Below are 15,348 nucleotides of genomic sequence, written 5' to 3' on the forward strand. Positions count from 1 at the left end.
TAAAATTTTGACAAAATTTTCTATAGAAATTAAGTATTGACAAAATTTTTTACAGAAATAAAATTTTGACAAAATTTTCTATAAAAATAAAATGTTGACCAATTTTTCTATAGAAATAAACTTTTGACAAAATTTTCTATAGAAATAAAAATTTGACAAAATTTTCTATAGAAATAAAATTTTGACAAAATTTTCTATAGAAATAAAATTTTGACAAAATTTTCTATAGAAATAAAATTTTGACAAAATTTTCTATAGAAATAAAATTTTAACAATATTTTCTATAGAAATAAAATTTTGATAAAATTTTCTATAGAAATTAAGTATTGACAAAATTTTTTATAGAAATAAAATTTTGACAAAATTTTCTATAGAAATAAAATTTTGACAAAATTTTCTATAGAAATAAAATTTTGACAAAATTTTCTATAGAAATAAAATTTTGACAAAATTTTCTATAGAAATAAAATTTTGACAAAATTTTCTATAGAAATAAAATTTTGACAAAATTTTCTATAGAAATAAAATTTTGACCAATTTTTCTATAGAAATAAAATTTTGACAAAATTTTCTATAGAAATAAAATTTTGACAAAATTTTCTGTGGAAATAAAATTTTGACAAAATTTTCTATAGAAATAAAATTTTGACAAAATTTTCTATAGAAATAAAATTTTGACAAAATTTTCTATGGAAATAAATTTTGACCAATTTTTCTATAGAAATAAAATTTTGTCAAAACTGGCCCTACAAAGTTAAGCCCTCAGTTTTTTTGTTTTAATTACACTTTAAAAAAGTAACTCTTCTTGTTTTCTTGATTTTACACCGGTATTATGATCGTCGAATGGGAAATATTAACATTTCATTTACCTGTTATATAAATTGTGTACCCCATTCTATAACATTTGGCAGGAGAAGGAGGGCTTCCCTTGAACACGATTTTCATCAACGCAACTGAACCGAAACAAATATGGTGGTCATATCATGTAACCCGTATTTAATCATCTGGGCAGGAGTGATTACCTCCCAACTGTCCGAATTATAATGCCAGAATTCAAGTACATTTTGCTGAAAAAACTATCCATAATCTTTGATCCTACTCCAATGCAATATTTTAATAGACTGATGGGAACTTATTCGAAAAAAAAAACAAACAAAAAGGAAATGTGTGTATATTCGCTAAACGTTCATAATACATATACAGCTAAATATTGACCACCTACATGCGATCTCTTCCACAAATATTTTTCTTATTATGCCACTCTCTATTATTTGGAAACAGTCAACCAACCACTTCATGAAAAACATACGATTGAATATGAGGCTTTCCTTTGAGCGAAAATGCCTTTCGCTTAGCTATGAGTTGTCTTGATTGCTTTTAGTCAGTTCATTTTCATTTGTCCTAGGGTTAACAACGAATGTGAAACTTCAGAACAAGTGATGTCATTGACAATCCGGGTATTAACCATGAAAATTGCCAACAACAAGAAATAGTGTCAATAAAAAAATAATTTGAAAATTTTCGATTATGCTATTATAAATTATACACATTCAATCGATATACTCTTGTATATACGCGGATATCTGGTGTAGAAAATGTTTAAATCGTTGTCTTGGAATTGTGAAAACGTTTTCCTAAACGGCCAAATCGAAAGGACAATAATATTGCGTGTAATATACAAGAGAGTGAGTTTTTTTCTAATACATACTAAGCAAATACAAATTATACTTTGTGCACTGAAAGGGATGTTTATTTAGCTAAATTATTAGTTTATTTAGTTAAATTAAGTAATTTAAAAAAATTACATTAAAATATTCATTATGCTACTTGGGAAAAAGAAACCGAAAAAAATATTATCTACATTGTTTTCAACTAAAATTGATTTGACTTTGGGAAAGATTCAATTTAAAGTTTATTCTACAGGAATAATTTAAAACAAAAAAATATATAACATTAAACTACATTTGTATATTTATAGAAAATAATACAAATTAATATTTTTATCGGATGACATTTTATGAGTGTATTGTATTAAAAAACATGTTACTTGCATTAGTCATGTCTACTCATGAACTGTTTTCTTCTTAAACTAAACTATTTCGTGGGAAAATTAACTTTATTGTTTTTTTCTCAATTTTTAAAATTTTGTTTTTCTTAACGATTTCTAAAATAAATGAAGTAAACTACAGTAAAAGTTAAGTTTATTTTTAATTTCAAGATATTTTTTTTTCATATATTCTTATTAGTTTTGTTTTTATTTATGGCATGTTCAAAGATCTTTTTGTAAAAAATATATATTTTTAATTTTTGTATAATGGATTGTTTAATATTTTTTTAGTTTTTTTTTTAATACCCAATATCTTTATTTTACACACCTTATTTATTATTTTGTAGAAATCCAGAGTGTAGTCCAATGTAGTTACAACACTAGCAGAATATTAGACCAAAATGAGGGTCAAACATTTTTGGAGTATTTTCGAAATTTCTGGATATCAGTTTTGGAAAATACATCTATCGTGATGAGCTTTTTTGATTTCTGCCAAATATATACCCAGTGTGACCATACCGTTAGAATTAACTTAAGAAATTAATAAACCCAATTATTATTTTTTTGTAATTGCTTCAATCACAAAAATGATATCACAAAAAAATCACCAACATTTTTCCATTTAAAATTTTAAAATTTAGAATTATAGTTTTTCCATGGATTTGAGAAGTCAATTGAGAAATTATTATTATCCCAATTAACATTTTAATCAAACATTTTAATCAAATCAAGCTACACGCAAAGAAATTTGTTAGTAGAAACAGGAGAAAAGTGTGCTAAAACAGTAAAAAGTCAAACCTTTTTCTAGGAGCATTTTCGAAATTTCTGGATATCAGTTTTGGAAAATACATCTATCGTGATGAGCTTTTTTGATTTCTGCCAAATATATACCCAGTGTGACCGTTAGAATTAACTTACGAAATTAATAGACCCAATTATTTTTTTTTTAATTACTTCAATCACAAAAATGATATCACAAAAAAAATTACCAAAATTTTTCCATTTAAAATTTTAAAATTTAGAATTATAGTTTTTCCATTGATTTGAGAATGAGAAGTCAATTAAGAAATTATTAATTATCCCAATTAACATTTTAATCAAATAAAAAATATTTCCTAAATATAAAAAAATAGCTTAAGACTTTATTTTGAAATAATTAAAGGGTGATACGGACGTATTTCTTTCAATTTTGCATTTAAAAAACCTGAACACCCCTCATTTTGAAGGTGTGTGTGTGTAGAATGTTGCTCCTATTTTGATTTTGGAATTCACTCTTCAGTTGTCAAAATGCCGTCCAAGCAAGAAGAGCAGCGTATCAAAATTTTGCTCGCGCATCGCGAAAATCCGAGCTACTCGCACGCAAAGCTGGCAAAATCGCTAAAAGTTGCCAAATCAACCGTTACAAATGTAATTAAAGTGTCTGGGGAACATTTGTCGACAGCCAGGAAGTCTGGATCGGGGGGAAATCGAAAACCGGAAGCCGCTGAGACGACAAAGAGAGTTGCCTGTAGTTTCAAGCGAAACCCTAACCTCTCTCTCCGAAATGCCGCAAATAAGCTGGGTGTATCATCTACAACCGTGCATCGAGCCAAAAAACGAGCCGGACTATCGACTTACAAGAAGGTAGTGACTCCAAATCGCGATGATAAACAAAATACGACGGCCAAAGCGCGATCCCGGAGGCTGTACACGACGATGCTGACGAAGTTTGACTGCGTGCTAATGGACGACGAAACCTACGTCAAAGCCGACTACAAGCAGCTTCCGGAACAGGAGTTTTATACGGCAAAAGGAAGGGGACAGGTAGCAGATATTTTCAAGCACATAAAACTGTCAAAGTTCGCAAAGAAATATCTGGTTTGGCAAGCCATCTGTACCTGTGGCTTGAAAAGCAGCATTTTCATAGCTTCCGGGACTGTCAACCAAGAAATTTACGTGAAAGAGTGTTTGAATAAACGTCTGCTGCCTTTCCTGAAGAAACACGGTTGTTCCGTACTGTTTTGGCCGGATTTGGCATCTTGCCATTACGGTCAAAAGGCCATGGAGTGGTAAGCCGCCAACAACGTGCAGGTGGTTCCCAAGGACAAAAACTAAAGAAGACCAAAAAAAAACTGCTAAGGACGAGCAGCAGTTCAAGGCAAACTGGCTTTCTGTGGCGAAGAAGGTGGACAAGGTGGCTGTACAAAATCTGATGGCAGGTGTCAAGCGTGAGGCCCGGCAATTCGGATTTGGAAAAGCGAAAGCCTAACTGAATATTTTTGCTGAATTTTATACTAATTGAACTTGAAAAAGAAATTTAATTTGATTTTTTAAATAAACGATTTCACCGATTTACACGCGTTTTCCCTTGACCAAATTTTGACCGTATCACCCTTTAGTTTGACACTATTCATTGGTTAATTAAATTTTAACTCAAATCAGAAGAAAAATGAAGCTACACGCAAAGAAATTTGTTAGTAGAAACAGCAGAAAAGTGTGCTAAAACAGCAAAAAGTCTGCTGAAAAAGGGAACGCAGTCACTGTTTGCTGAAATAACAAAAAAATGTATGCTATTTTTTAAGCTCGATTACATTAAAACCTGTTTTAGTTTGGCTGAAACAAATAAAAATGTCACCATAGGGACTCTCGTAACAAAATTAAAACAATATTTCATGAATATATTTAGTATTGCCCAAAAATCGGAATATTTATCAAATTGAAGCATAACAGCAAACAAAATGTTTGCTGATCGTATTTGCGAGGTTGTAACTAAACATATTACAGTACAAAAATATACCAAAAACTACTTTTGGTTCTTAAATATGCTTTGTAGAAAAATTTACAAGTTAAAAATTTTGCAATTCGTTGTTCCTTAGCCACGAAGTACAAAAATATAACAGCAGAAATCGCCTGCTAGTTCGAAGACTTTATTCTATGAGTGTATAACCGGAAAGGAATGTCAAAAAGAAATAATATCTATATAAATAAATAAAAAACTATAAAATAAATAATTAGTTTTGTTGACCAAAATCAATTAAATTGTTAATTGAACCACCCTACGAGAAATGGATCATCCACAGGACCGGTACAGGTCTAGTCCCTGGTGTGTATGAACGAGTACCAGTTCTGGTCAAAACGTATGGAAGGGACCGGTCACTTTAACATGGGTTTGTCATTGACGGGGTAAATTTACACTTTAGGATACGTCTTGGACTCATTCCAAAGGACACGTCATGTGACAATTTAGTAGGAGCACTTCATAGACAGGTACTCATGAACCAGTCTCGGACCAAATATTGAGAATCTGTTTCCTTTTTGGCACGAATCGCATCTGAAAGTTTATCACTTTCGAACTATGTTGAACAATAGATTATTCTGATAATCGTATATCACTAAATATGTATATCCAATAAGATTTTAATTGCCAGAGAGTATGGAAATCAATAAATTATGACTATTTAAAAATTACGACAAACTGGAGCACCGGTACCAGTCCTGTGATATGTCCGTATGGCAATTATTTCCCGTAGGGCAATTATTTCCCGTAGGGCAATAACAAAATTATTTAATTTATTAATCATTTTTATTTTTTATTTCTAAATAATTCTGTGTTTGATACAATCAAATTAATTAAATCAACTATTTTCGTTATTTAATCAGAATAATTTTTTTTCTGTGTTGATTTCCCATTATTCCTGCATAGATTTTCGGCTTTTATTAATATGAATAATTAGGTAACTTAAATCTGAAAAAAAAAAAACTTTTAAGTTTTATTTTAAATAAAAAATTCTCATTAAAAGTTAATATGCTTCCGTTAACCCTGGAAAGTCATCCTTATTTTTTTGCAATCAAACGTCATCCATGACAAAAATTCATAAAACGGTTGAATTCATAGAACTTAAATTTATCATTTTCCAATCGACTAAAATGCATATTAACCCCCATTTTCAGGAAGCTCCGTTTGTACTACGTTAGCTAACGAACTTTTAAACCGTACTATGGACACGTCTGTCACATTGTCTATATATTCCATATGCCAGTTAGGAACTTAACTGCTAAAAATTTTTCAGTTAAACATATACTCCCAAACATATTTTGCTTCAAGCATATACATTTTTGGGTATTGCCCAAACATTTATATGTTTGATCTCTTCCAATATATAATATGTTTGAAAGCATATTGGTCTAAACAATATATGTTTGGGTAGTCTAAGTTCCAAACATTTTGTATTTTTGCATCCAAATTCAATAATGTTGTCTTCCAAAAAACAATATGTTATTATGTGAACATATGATATGTTTGGAAGCAAAATGCACCCAAAAATATTATATGCTTAAAAAAAATTCTCCCAAACAATATTGTGCTCAAAATTTTATTTATTTATTTATATATTTACAATCATAATGAATTATGAAAATAAACAGGTAATATAGGTGCTAACAACATAGGTTTTCGACCTGAATGCTCAAAATTTTGTTTCTGCCCAATTGTATATTCCCCGACATCTTTCTCACTTCCACGAGATTTTTTAGTTCTTAGCACCTTTTTCTGTAATACAAACATTGTAGAATAAATTATTCAATTTTATGATTTTTTTTATTTTAAATTTACATTTTGCCGGACGGGGATTCGAACAGCGGACCACACAGTTTGTAAGGATCAAAGAAGTAGCTGATCAATTACCCAAGGAAAAATAAAATGTTAATTTTGTAATAACAAGCAACAACCACCAACTAAATTCAATATCGCTCCCTGTTAAATAGCGCTCCAAGCTACTAAACACATATATGTTTATAGGCTATTTCTAAATTAATATATGTTTGCATCCAAGCATATTATATTTACAAACATTTTATGTCCCAAACATAATATGTTCTAACATATTAACATATATGTCCCAAACATGTGCTATGCTAGTTTATGAACATTATATGCTTGCACTCAAAAATATTGTGTTTAAAAATTTGTGTTCCAAACATATAATGTTTATAGCCAAACATATGAAAAACAGTCTTTTTCATCCGGGCGGAGAGAAGATATTTCGTTTTTACTTTCTGTTAACTGGGAATTAAAGTCTAACGGAGATACATGAAAATGACCGTAAAGAAAATATTACTGCAACTTATTGTATTTTCGAAAATTTTAATGTATTTTATTCAATTACGTATTGATGTGTATTGATAATTTTTAGTGGCAATTTAAATGACAATGTGGCGTTAATTCGCCACTTTTGTTAGTACTGCCTACAAAACTAAAAGAAATCAAATATTCAACCATTGTCTTACATTGACCACGACCACGATAAAACCACAATTGTCTATTGTCTAACAATGCTCTTTGTATGCAAATTGACCTTGGTTAATGTGAAGGATTCGTCCTCGTAGTCTTTAAATATATCGAAGGCGGAGTAAAGTGAAAATTTCAATTATAAACTTGACTTTTACTTTTTTCTAATAAATTATTCACCAGTTCATGTCTTTCTGTTTCACCTGTCTGGGGTAGTTGTATGTCGCTAGTTTTTTTATTTTTTCGTTTTTTTTTTCTTCTTTCTTTTCATAGACACATGGAAAGAAAAACCTTAGATGTAAGTTTTTATTCCCTCCACCATAGGATGGGGGTATATTAACTTTGTCATTCCGTTTGTAACACATCGAAATATTGCTCTAAGACCCCATAAAGTATATATATTCTGGGTCGTGGTGAAATTCTGAGTCGATCTGAGCATGTCCGTCCGTCCGTTCGTCTGTTGAAATCACGCTAACTTCCGAACAAAACAAGCTATCGACTTTAAACTTGGCGCAAGTAGTTGTTATTGATGTGGGTCGGGTGGTATTGCAAATGGGCCATATCGGTCCACTTTTACGTATAGCCCCCATATAAAGGGACCCTCAGATTTGGCTTGTGGAGCCTCTAACAGAAGCATATTTCATCCGATCCGGCTGAAATTTGGTACATGATGTTGGTATATGGTCTCTAACAACCATGCAAAAATTGGTCCACATCGGTCCATAATTATATATAGCCCCCATATAAACCGATCCCCAGATTTGGCTTGCGGAGCCGCAAAGAGAAGCAAATTTCATCCGATCTTGCTGAAATTTGGTACATGGTGTTGGTATATGGTCTCTAACAACCATGCAAAAATTGGTCCATATCGGTCCATAATTATATCTAGCCCCCATAGAAACCGATCCCCAGATTTGGCTTGCGGAGCCTCAAAGAGAAGCAAATTTCATCCGATCCGGCTGAAATTTGCTACATGGTGTTGGTATACGGTCTCTCACAACCTTGCAAAAATTGATCCACATCGATCCATAATTATATATAGCCCCCATATAAAGCGATCCCCAGATTTGGCTTGCGGAGCCTCAAAGAGAAGCAAATTTCATCCGATCCGGCTGAAATTTGGTACATAATGTTGGTATATGGTCTCTAACAACCATGCAAAAATTGGTCCACATCGGTTCATAATTATGTATAGCCCCCATATATACAGATTTTGCTTGCGGAGTCTCTAAGAGAAGCAAATTTCATCCAATCCGGTTGTAATTTGGAACATGGTGATCTTTAACAACCGTGCCATATATGATCTTTAACAACCGTGCCAGAATTGGTCCATATCGGTCCATAATTATATATAGCCCCCGTATAAAGCATTCTCCAGATTTGACCTCCGGAGCCTCTTGGAGGAGCAAAATTCATCCAATCCGGTTCAAATGTGAAACGTGTTGTTAGTATATGGCCTCTAACATCCATGCAAAACTTGGTCCATATCGGTCTATAGTTATATAAAGCCTATCTCCAATCACACAAAAATTGTTCCATATCGGTTCATAATCATGTTTGCCACTCGAGCCAAAAATAATCTACCAAAATTTTATTTCTATAGAAAATTTTGTTAAACTGAATTATATACGTATTTGATCGATCTTTTTGATTTTTTTTTTTGACGTACATACAATTTAGAAGACGGTGTTAGGAGGTTTTAAGATACCTTGCCATCGGCAAGCGTTACCGCAACTTAAGTAATTCGATTGTGGATGGCAGTGTTTAGAAGAAGTTTCGACTCAATCCATGGTGGAGGGTGCATAAGCTTCGGCCTGGCCGAACTTGCGGCCGTATATACTTGTTCATATTAAATTATCTGAATCGATGATCTATTTAATATTCGTAAAATAACACATCAAAAAAATGGACTGAGTTTGGTACAATTCTTTGGTAAATTATTGAGATTGATTCAATCACGGAAATGATAATATAAATTAGCGATGTCAGTTAAAAAAAAAACTTAGTATATCCAATTGAAAGTTTAATTGATTCAATTAAAGTATGTGTTTGATTTTTGTTTACATTAAAAATGAAAATATCCAATTTAAATTTCAATTGGATTTTGTAATTCAATAACTAAACTTAACATTCAATTGAAGAAAATCAAAAAATTACGCAAGGGTTTGAACATTTTTTTACAATGTAAGCTAAAACGTTTTAAGTACAATAATTATTTGTTCTCTAAATTGTCCATATAGGTTTGTCTCCAATGGCCTTTGGCATATTACATTTTGAATTCGAAAAACAAATGATACAACCATCGATTAGTAATACTTAATCGCTTCCGCTGCCAGAATATCTAATTGTCAGAAAAGGAAAGATACAATGAATGTGGTCATATGTGCGCTATGTTTGTTTTTGTGATATGAACAAGGTCCTAAGGTTTTAGGGTTAATAACATAACCTAGGCTATTGGCAGTCATTAAATATTGTATAATTTTTTATTATCCCTAAAAAGACTAGAGCTATTTGTTTCGTAAGCGCTTTTTCCTAATGACCAAATTTTAATGCAACATTAACAAAATGTCGTAAAAGAAGCTATTGATAGTGACAACATATAGGAATTAAGGAAATTACTACGTTCATGGGGAATGAAAAAAAGCATGACGAAATTATAATAATTTTTTAAATTTGGTTTTATCAAACTTATGGCCAGAAAGTTACAATTTACAGAAATCAATGGAAAAAAATCTAAATAATTATGACTATGAACTATTCTAATATTTGTTCTTCTACACTAAAAACTATATATTATTTTGATTGTTTACCATAAAATATTTAATTAACATTTTTATTTATTTCCACAGAAATCAGCAAGATGTCCGAGTATTGGCTTATCTCAGCCCCTGGCGATAAAACATGCCAGCAAACTTTCGATACCATGAATAATCTCACAAGCAAGCAGAATAACTTGTGTAACAACTTTAAGTTCCATATTCCCGATTTGAAGGTAAATTTTAATTTATTTACTATAAAATAAGTTTCTTACATAGTCTATTTGAAAAATAAACGTAATCTTTAAATCTTAAAAAATCATAATTTTAAAGAATTTAAAATATCCGTTGTAAAAAAAACAGAAGGTACAACTTTATAGCCGGATTTCTTTTTCCACCTATCTGACACCATATGCAGGAGTAGTTTTTACTGAAGATTAGATGGTACTAGTTTTCTTTTTTAATTTAAGAAGTATTTATTCATTATCATATTAATTTATTCTCTACCTTTAGGCATTATAAATTATAAGTAAAACATTCTGCCACGAGGTGTTATTTTTTAGTAGATTTCTAGAAATTTACATCTATTAGTCCTTTAAGGATTTAAATTACAAATAATAATAAACGCACAGAAAATCTTATACACAGATAAAAAGTAAAATGTTTTTTAGCAAGAGTGAACTACGTCGTGCGGAAATTGAACTAAATTTAATGCCCTGGTGTAGTTTTTAACTACAACCAATTTTGAAAAAGTCGCATATTGAAAAAAAAAGTCGCATAATTATTAAAAAAGTCGCTTACATTTGTGGAATTTTTTTATTACATAAACACCGCGTAGGTTAGGTGTCCATTGTGATGCCATACGTAATTAACTTCGCTTTTATTAACGTCCAGCTTCCAAAAAAGTAGTTTGGATCCCCAAATTGTGATCCGGAAGTTGTGCAAACATGGATATTTTTCCCATTAAAAAATTAAAAATTCTCTTAATTTGGAAAACCTTCTCAGAAGAACTTCCATGGAAGTGAAAAAATCAAACGGCCCTGGTTCAAATCCCGGCGGGGATGAAATTTAAGTTTTTTATTATTATTTTTTTACTTTTTTATTGATTTTCTATTTTTTGCAAAATTTAAGTGTCCAAAACTTAAATTGTCACTTAAAATGTAGGACTGTATTGGAAGAAAAATCGATAGGGTATTCTGGGATGCGCTTTAAAAGAAAAGTTTGTGAGCTTGTCCAAAAGGTCTGCTTCGGAAGTGGAAACAAGTTGATGGGGTATTCCGGGATGCGCTTTGTAGAACAACTTCCAATTTTTTTGCTGGGTGAGTGCTGTCCAATTCTATCTATAGCTCAATGACAAGGGAACTCCTTTTTATAGCGGAGTTGAAAGGGCATTCACATTGCGGTGAGAAACTTTGAAACACCCAGCTTCCACCGCTGAAAAACTTTTTGCTGTTTGGTCGAAACTGGGGTTGAATTTTTGACCCTTTGTATGTAAGACGGGTCATGGCACCATGGTGGCTCCCGAGTAAGGCGCACGGTGAATACCCATTTAAAAAAAATTACTTTACATTTAAGCATTTCCCTTTTGTGCGATCGCACGCATGCGACTAAAGTCGCACATTTCGCACATTTTAAAAAGTCGCACAAAAAGTCGCATGGCGCCAAAAAAGTTCCAAAATACGACTAAAGTAACACTGACTACAACTCTCGAAATTTCACCCTTTCATAGAAGAAAAAATTAACTAAAAATAAAAAAATCAGTGATGTTTCATTCTTTAATTTTCTACACATAGAAGTAAACCATTGACAACAACTTCTATAGAAATAAAATGTTGACAAAATTTTCTGTAGAAATACAATTTTGGCAAAATTTTCTATAGAAATAAAATTTTGGCAAAATTTTCTGTAGAAATTTTAGCAAAATTTTCTATAGAAATAAAATTTTGACCAAATTTGTTATAGAATAAAATTTTGGCAAAATTTTCTATACAAATAATATGTTGACAAAATTTTCTATAGAAATAAAATGATGACAAAATTTCCTATAGAAATTTTGATAAATTTTTTTTAGAAATAAAATTTTGACAAAATTGTCTACAGAAATAAAATGTTGATACAATTTTCTATAGAAATAAATTTTTTTATTCGTTTTTTTTTTTGTTATTTTTGGTTTTGTTGTACGAATTTATTTCGTCATAAGCCGGCTATAATGTAAAACCGTTTTTCGGAAGGTTCAAGTGTGGTTCATTGTTGGGTTTAATGAACTGCCTGAATTTATTCTAATAATTGGTTGATAGTTTTGCTGCAAGTGAGGATGCAGATGAGGAATGTGGTAATTCCGAAACGTGCGTCCATCCAACCATCTTGCAGTCTATAGGGCTTTGCCCAAATAAATTTGACAAACATTATTTTCCTCTGTTGGTTAAGCTACACTTGTAGTTTAGTCAATGCATGGTTTTAAAGCTGAGATCAAAACAACAAATATGATTGAAGTACAAACCAACAATAAAAAACAAAAACGAGTGAAATAAAATTTTGAAAAAATTTCTATCGAAATAAAATTTTTACAAAATTTTTATAGAAATAAAATTTTGACAAAATTGTCTATAGAAATAAAATTTTAACAAAATTTTCTATAGAAATAACATTTTTACAAACTTTTCTACAGAAATAACATTTTAACAAAATTTTCTGTAGAAATAAAATTTTGACCAAATTTTCTATAGAAATAAAATTTTGACCAAATTTTTCGATAGAAATAAAATGTTGATACAAAATTTTTTTAGTAATAAAATTTTGACAAAATTGTCTATAGAAATAAAATGTTGATAAAATTTTCTATAGAAATAATATGTTGACAAATTTTTCTATAGAAAAACTATTTTGACAAAAGTTTCTATAGAAATAAAATTTGTACAAAATTTTCTATAAAAATAAAATTTTGACAAAATTTTCTTTAGAAATAAAATTTTGACAGAATTTTCTATAGAAATAAAATTTTGACAATATTTTCTATAGAAATAAAATTTTGACAAAATTTTCTATAGAAATAAAATTTTAACATAATTTTCTATAAAAATAAAATTTTAACAAAATTTTCTATAGAAATAAAATGTTGACAAGGTTTCTACAGAAATAGAATTTTGACTTCAAAATACTTTTTTTTATTTAAGTTGTTAGATTTTTGGTAAAATTTTCTGCAAATTTTGGTAGATTATTTTTGGTACTAGTGGCAAACGTGGTTAGTGCCAGGACCATGAAACAGCGTTCCTTTTCAGCAACTTTGCTTTCGTTTCCGCATTTATTTAAGAACAAGTAAAAGCGGCCGAAAGTGTGGCCAGGCGGAAGGGTACATCACCATGAACTGCATACAAAGTTCTACTAAAGACTATCATTCATAATTGAATTACTTGGGTTGTGGTATCAGTTACTGATGGCAAAGTATAATAAACCATCTTAACATTGTCTTTCAAATTGTATGTTAGTACATATGGAGTTTATGTTATATAAGCCTCTTTAGTTCTTTATCCTTTTATAAAGAGGAGTCTAGAAAATAATTATGTACCTATATGAACCAATATTATTTCCATCCAATGGAGAGGGCACAAAAACTATATTTTACTTATATTTAGGGCTAATTTTAATATTTGTACATCTATATTTACTCAACTATTTAATGTATTTATTTTTAGGTTGGTACTCTCGATCAATTGGTGGGTCTTTCCGATGACTTGGGTAAATTGGATACTTATGTTGAACAAATCACTCGTAAAGTTGCCGCCTACTTGGGCGAAGTTTTGGAAGATCAAAGAGATAAATTGCATGAAAACTTACTCGCCAATAATAGTAAGTAACAGAGAAATGTTATTCAATATCATAACAAATAATTGAATTTTAAGTAGTTTAGTAATACTAACTTTGAATTAAACAATAACGAGTAGCTTTGGGAATGAGTAAATAAAAACTGACAATTTGATTTTCAAGTTCATCAAAAATATTCCAATATAATTTTCAAGTATCTATTTTTGGTATCTTCCTTAATATTAGTAATCCTGCTAGAATGATTGGTAGTTTTATCAAATATTTAAACAATATATTTATAATTATACAATTCCTTAAAAATACCCACATGTAAACATAGAGATTTAAAAACTAAAAGTTTTTCAATTGAAAACATTAGGTTCTTGAGAGATTTTATTTTTAATTTTTTGAGTTTTTTTGTTTGTTTTTTGGTTAATTTATTATTCTCTTAATTTGTATAATTTTTTGTTTTATTTAAAGTTATGAACATCTATTCTTATATTTTGAATTCAATTAGTTTTTGTTTATATTTCTTGACATCATTAGCACCTCCATTCATTACATACCATACATATATCTCTTCCAATTAATTCTGGCCCTCTTGGACAGCAATTCACTTGGTGGAGATTGCTTTTTATACTTTTGTGGAATCGAAATTAACTGTTTTTCTTTTTTGTTTCTGTGAAATTGTTATTTTATATTATTCACAATTGATTATTATCATTATTATGTGAATTGTATATTTATGCATAATATCGTGAAAAACCAAACACCACAAACAACATCACCCAATATTAAACCATCATACATACATACATATCCAAAACTAACACAAAAATTCAGGAATCATTTCAATATGTCACGCTTTAAATAGTTCAATAAATAAGCCAATTAATTTATTTGGCCAAAAAGGCTTAGATTTACGAACTGAATAAATAAATATATATTTTGTAAAATTAATAATGTTCTATAGTTCTATAAATTATAAAATCATAGACTTAAAGAAATTATTCAATATTTATTTACTTAAATATGCAAACGTTTTTTCATTGAAATTTCATAAATTTCCAAATTACACTTCCTGGAGCTAAATTTAAAGATTCTACATATGGGGACTACATCAGATGTTGGATTTATAAGAACCACTTTGGTTTAAGTTTTAGAGGAATCTTAAACATCTCGTGTAAACGTGTATGAAAATGATGAAATAATACCTTGATTTGATATATAAATTCAGTAGATTTTTACCCCATTATTCGAATGAGTAAGAGAAGTAAACTCTAGAAATTTTAGTTTCGAGCAATTTGAATGAACTGTGCGTTTTCTACCCCTCAAGAAGTTAAATCCGGATTCGATACACAACATGAATCGGTACACCTATTTTCGAATCTAAAATACTTCCTGATATTCATTTCAGGAAAATCGGATAAAAATTAAGGTTTCTAGAAGCCCAAGAATTCAAATCGGGAGATCGGTAT

At 30.1% G+C, this 15,348-nt stretch overlaps 1 protein-coding gene across 5 annotated transcripts in view; it reads left to right on the plus strand.

Annotated features, from left to right (window-relative positions):
• The window catches only part of Vha44 (V-type proton ATPase subunit Vha44), a 48,966-nt gene that overhangs the window by 9,578 nt on the left and 24,040 nt on the right, over nucleotides 1-15,348 (plus strand). For 4 of the 5 annotated variants that reach the window (XM_075313641.1, XM_075313639.1, XM_075313642.1 and 1 more), the window contains exons 2-3: nucleotides 10,163-10,305; nucleotides 13,762-13,915. In XM_075313641.1, the coding sequence (XP_075169756.1) occupies nucleotides 10,174-10,305; nucleotides 13,762-13,915 (286 nt within the window). In that variant the 5' untranslated portion in view covers nucleotides 10,163-10,173. Of the gene's footprint in view, nucleotides 1-1,397; nucleotides 1,686-10,162; nucleotides 10,306-13,761; nucleotides 13,916-15,348 lie in introns of those variants that run through there. The other variant, XM_075313640.1, reaches the window with a different exon arrangement.

Source organism: Haematobia irritans, chromosome 5 (genome assembly GCF_050003625.1).
Source record: "Haematobia irritans isolate KBUSLIRL chromosome 5, ASM5000362v1, whole genome shotgun sequence".
NCBI classification, from domain to species: Eukaryota; Metazoa; Arthropoda; class Insecta; order Diptera; family Muscidae; genus Haematobia; species Haematobia irritans.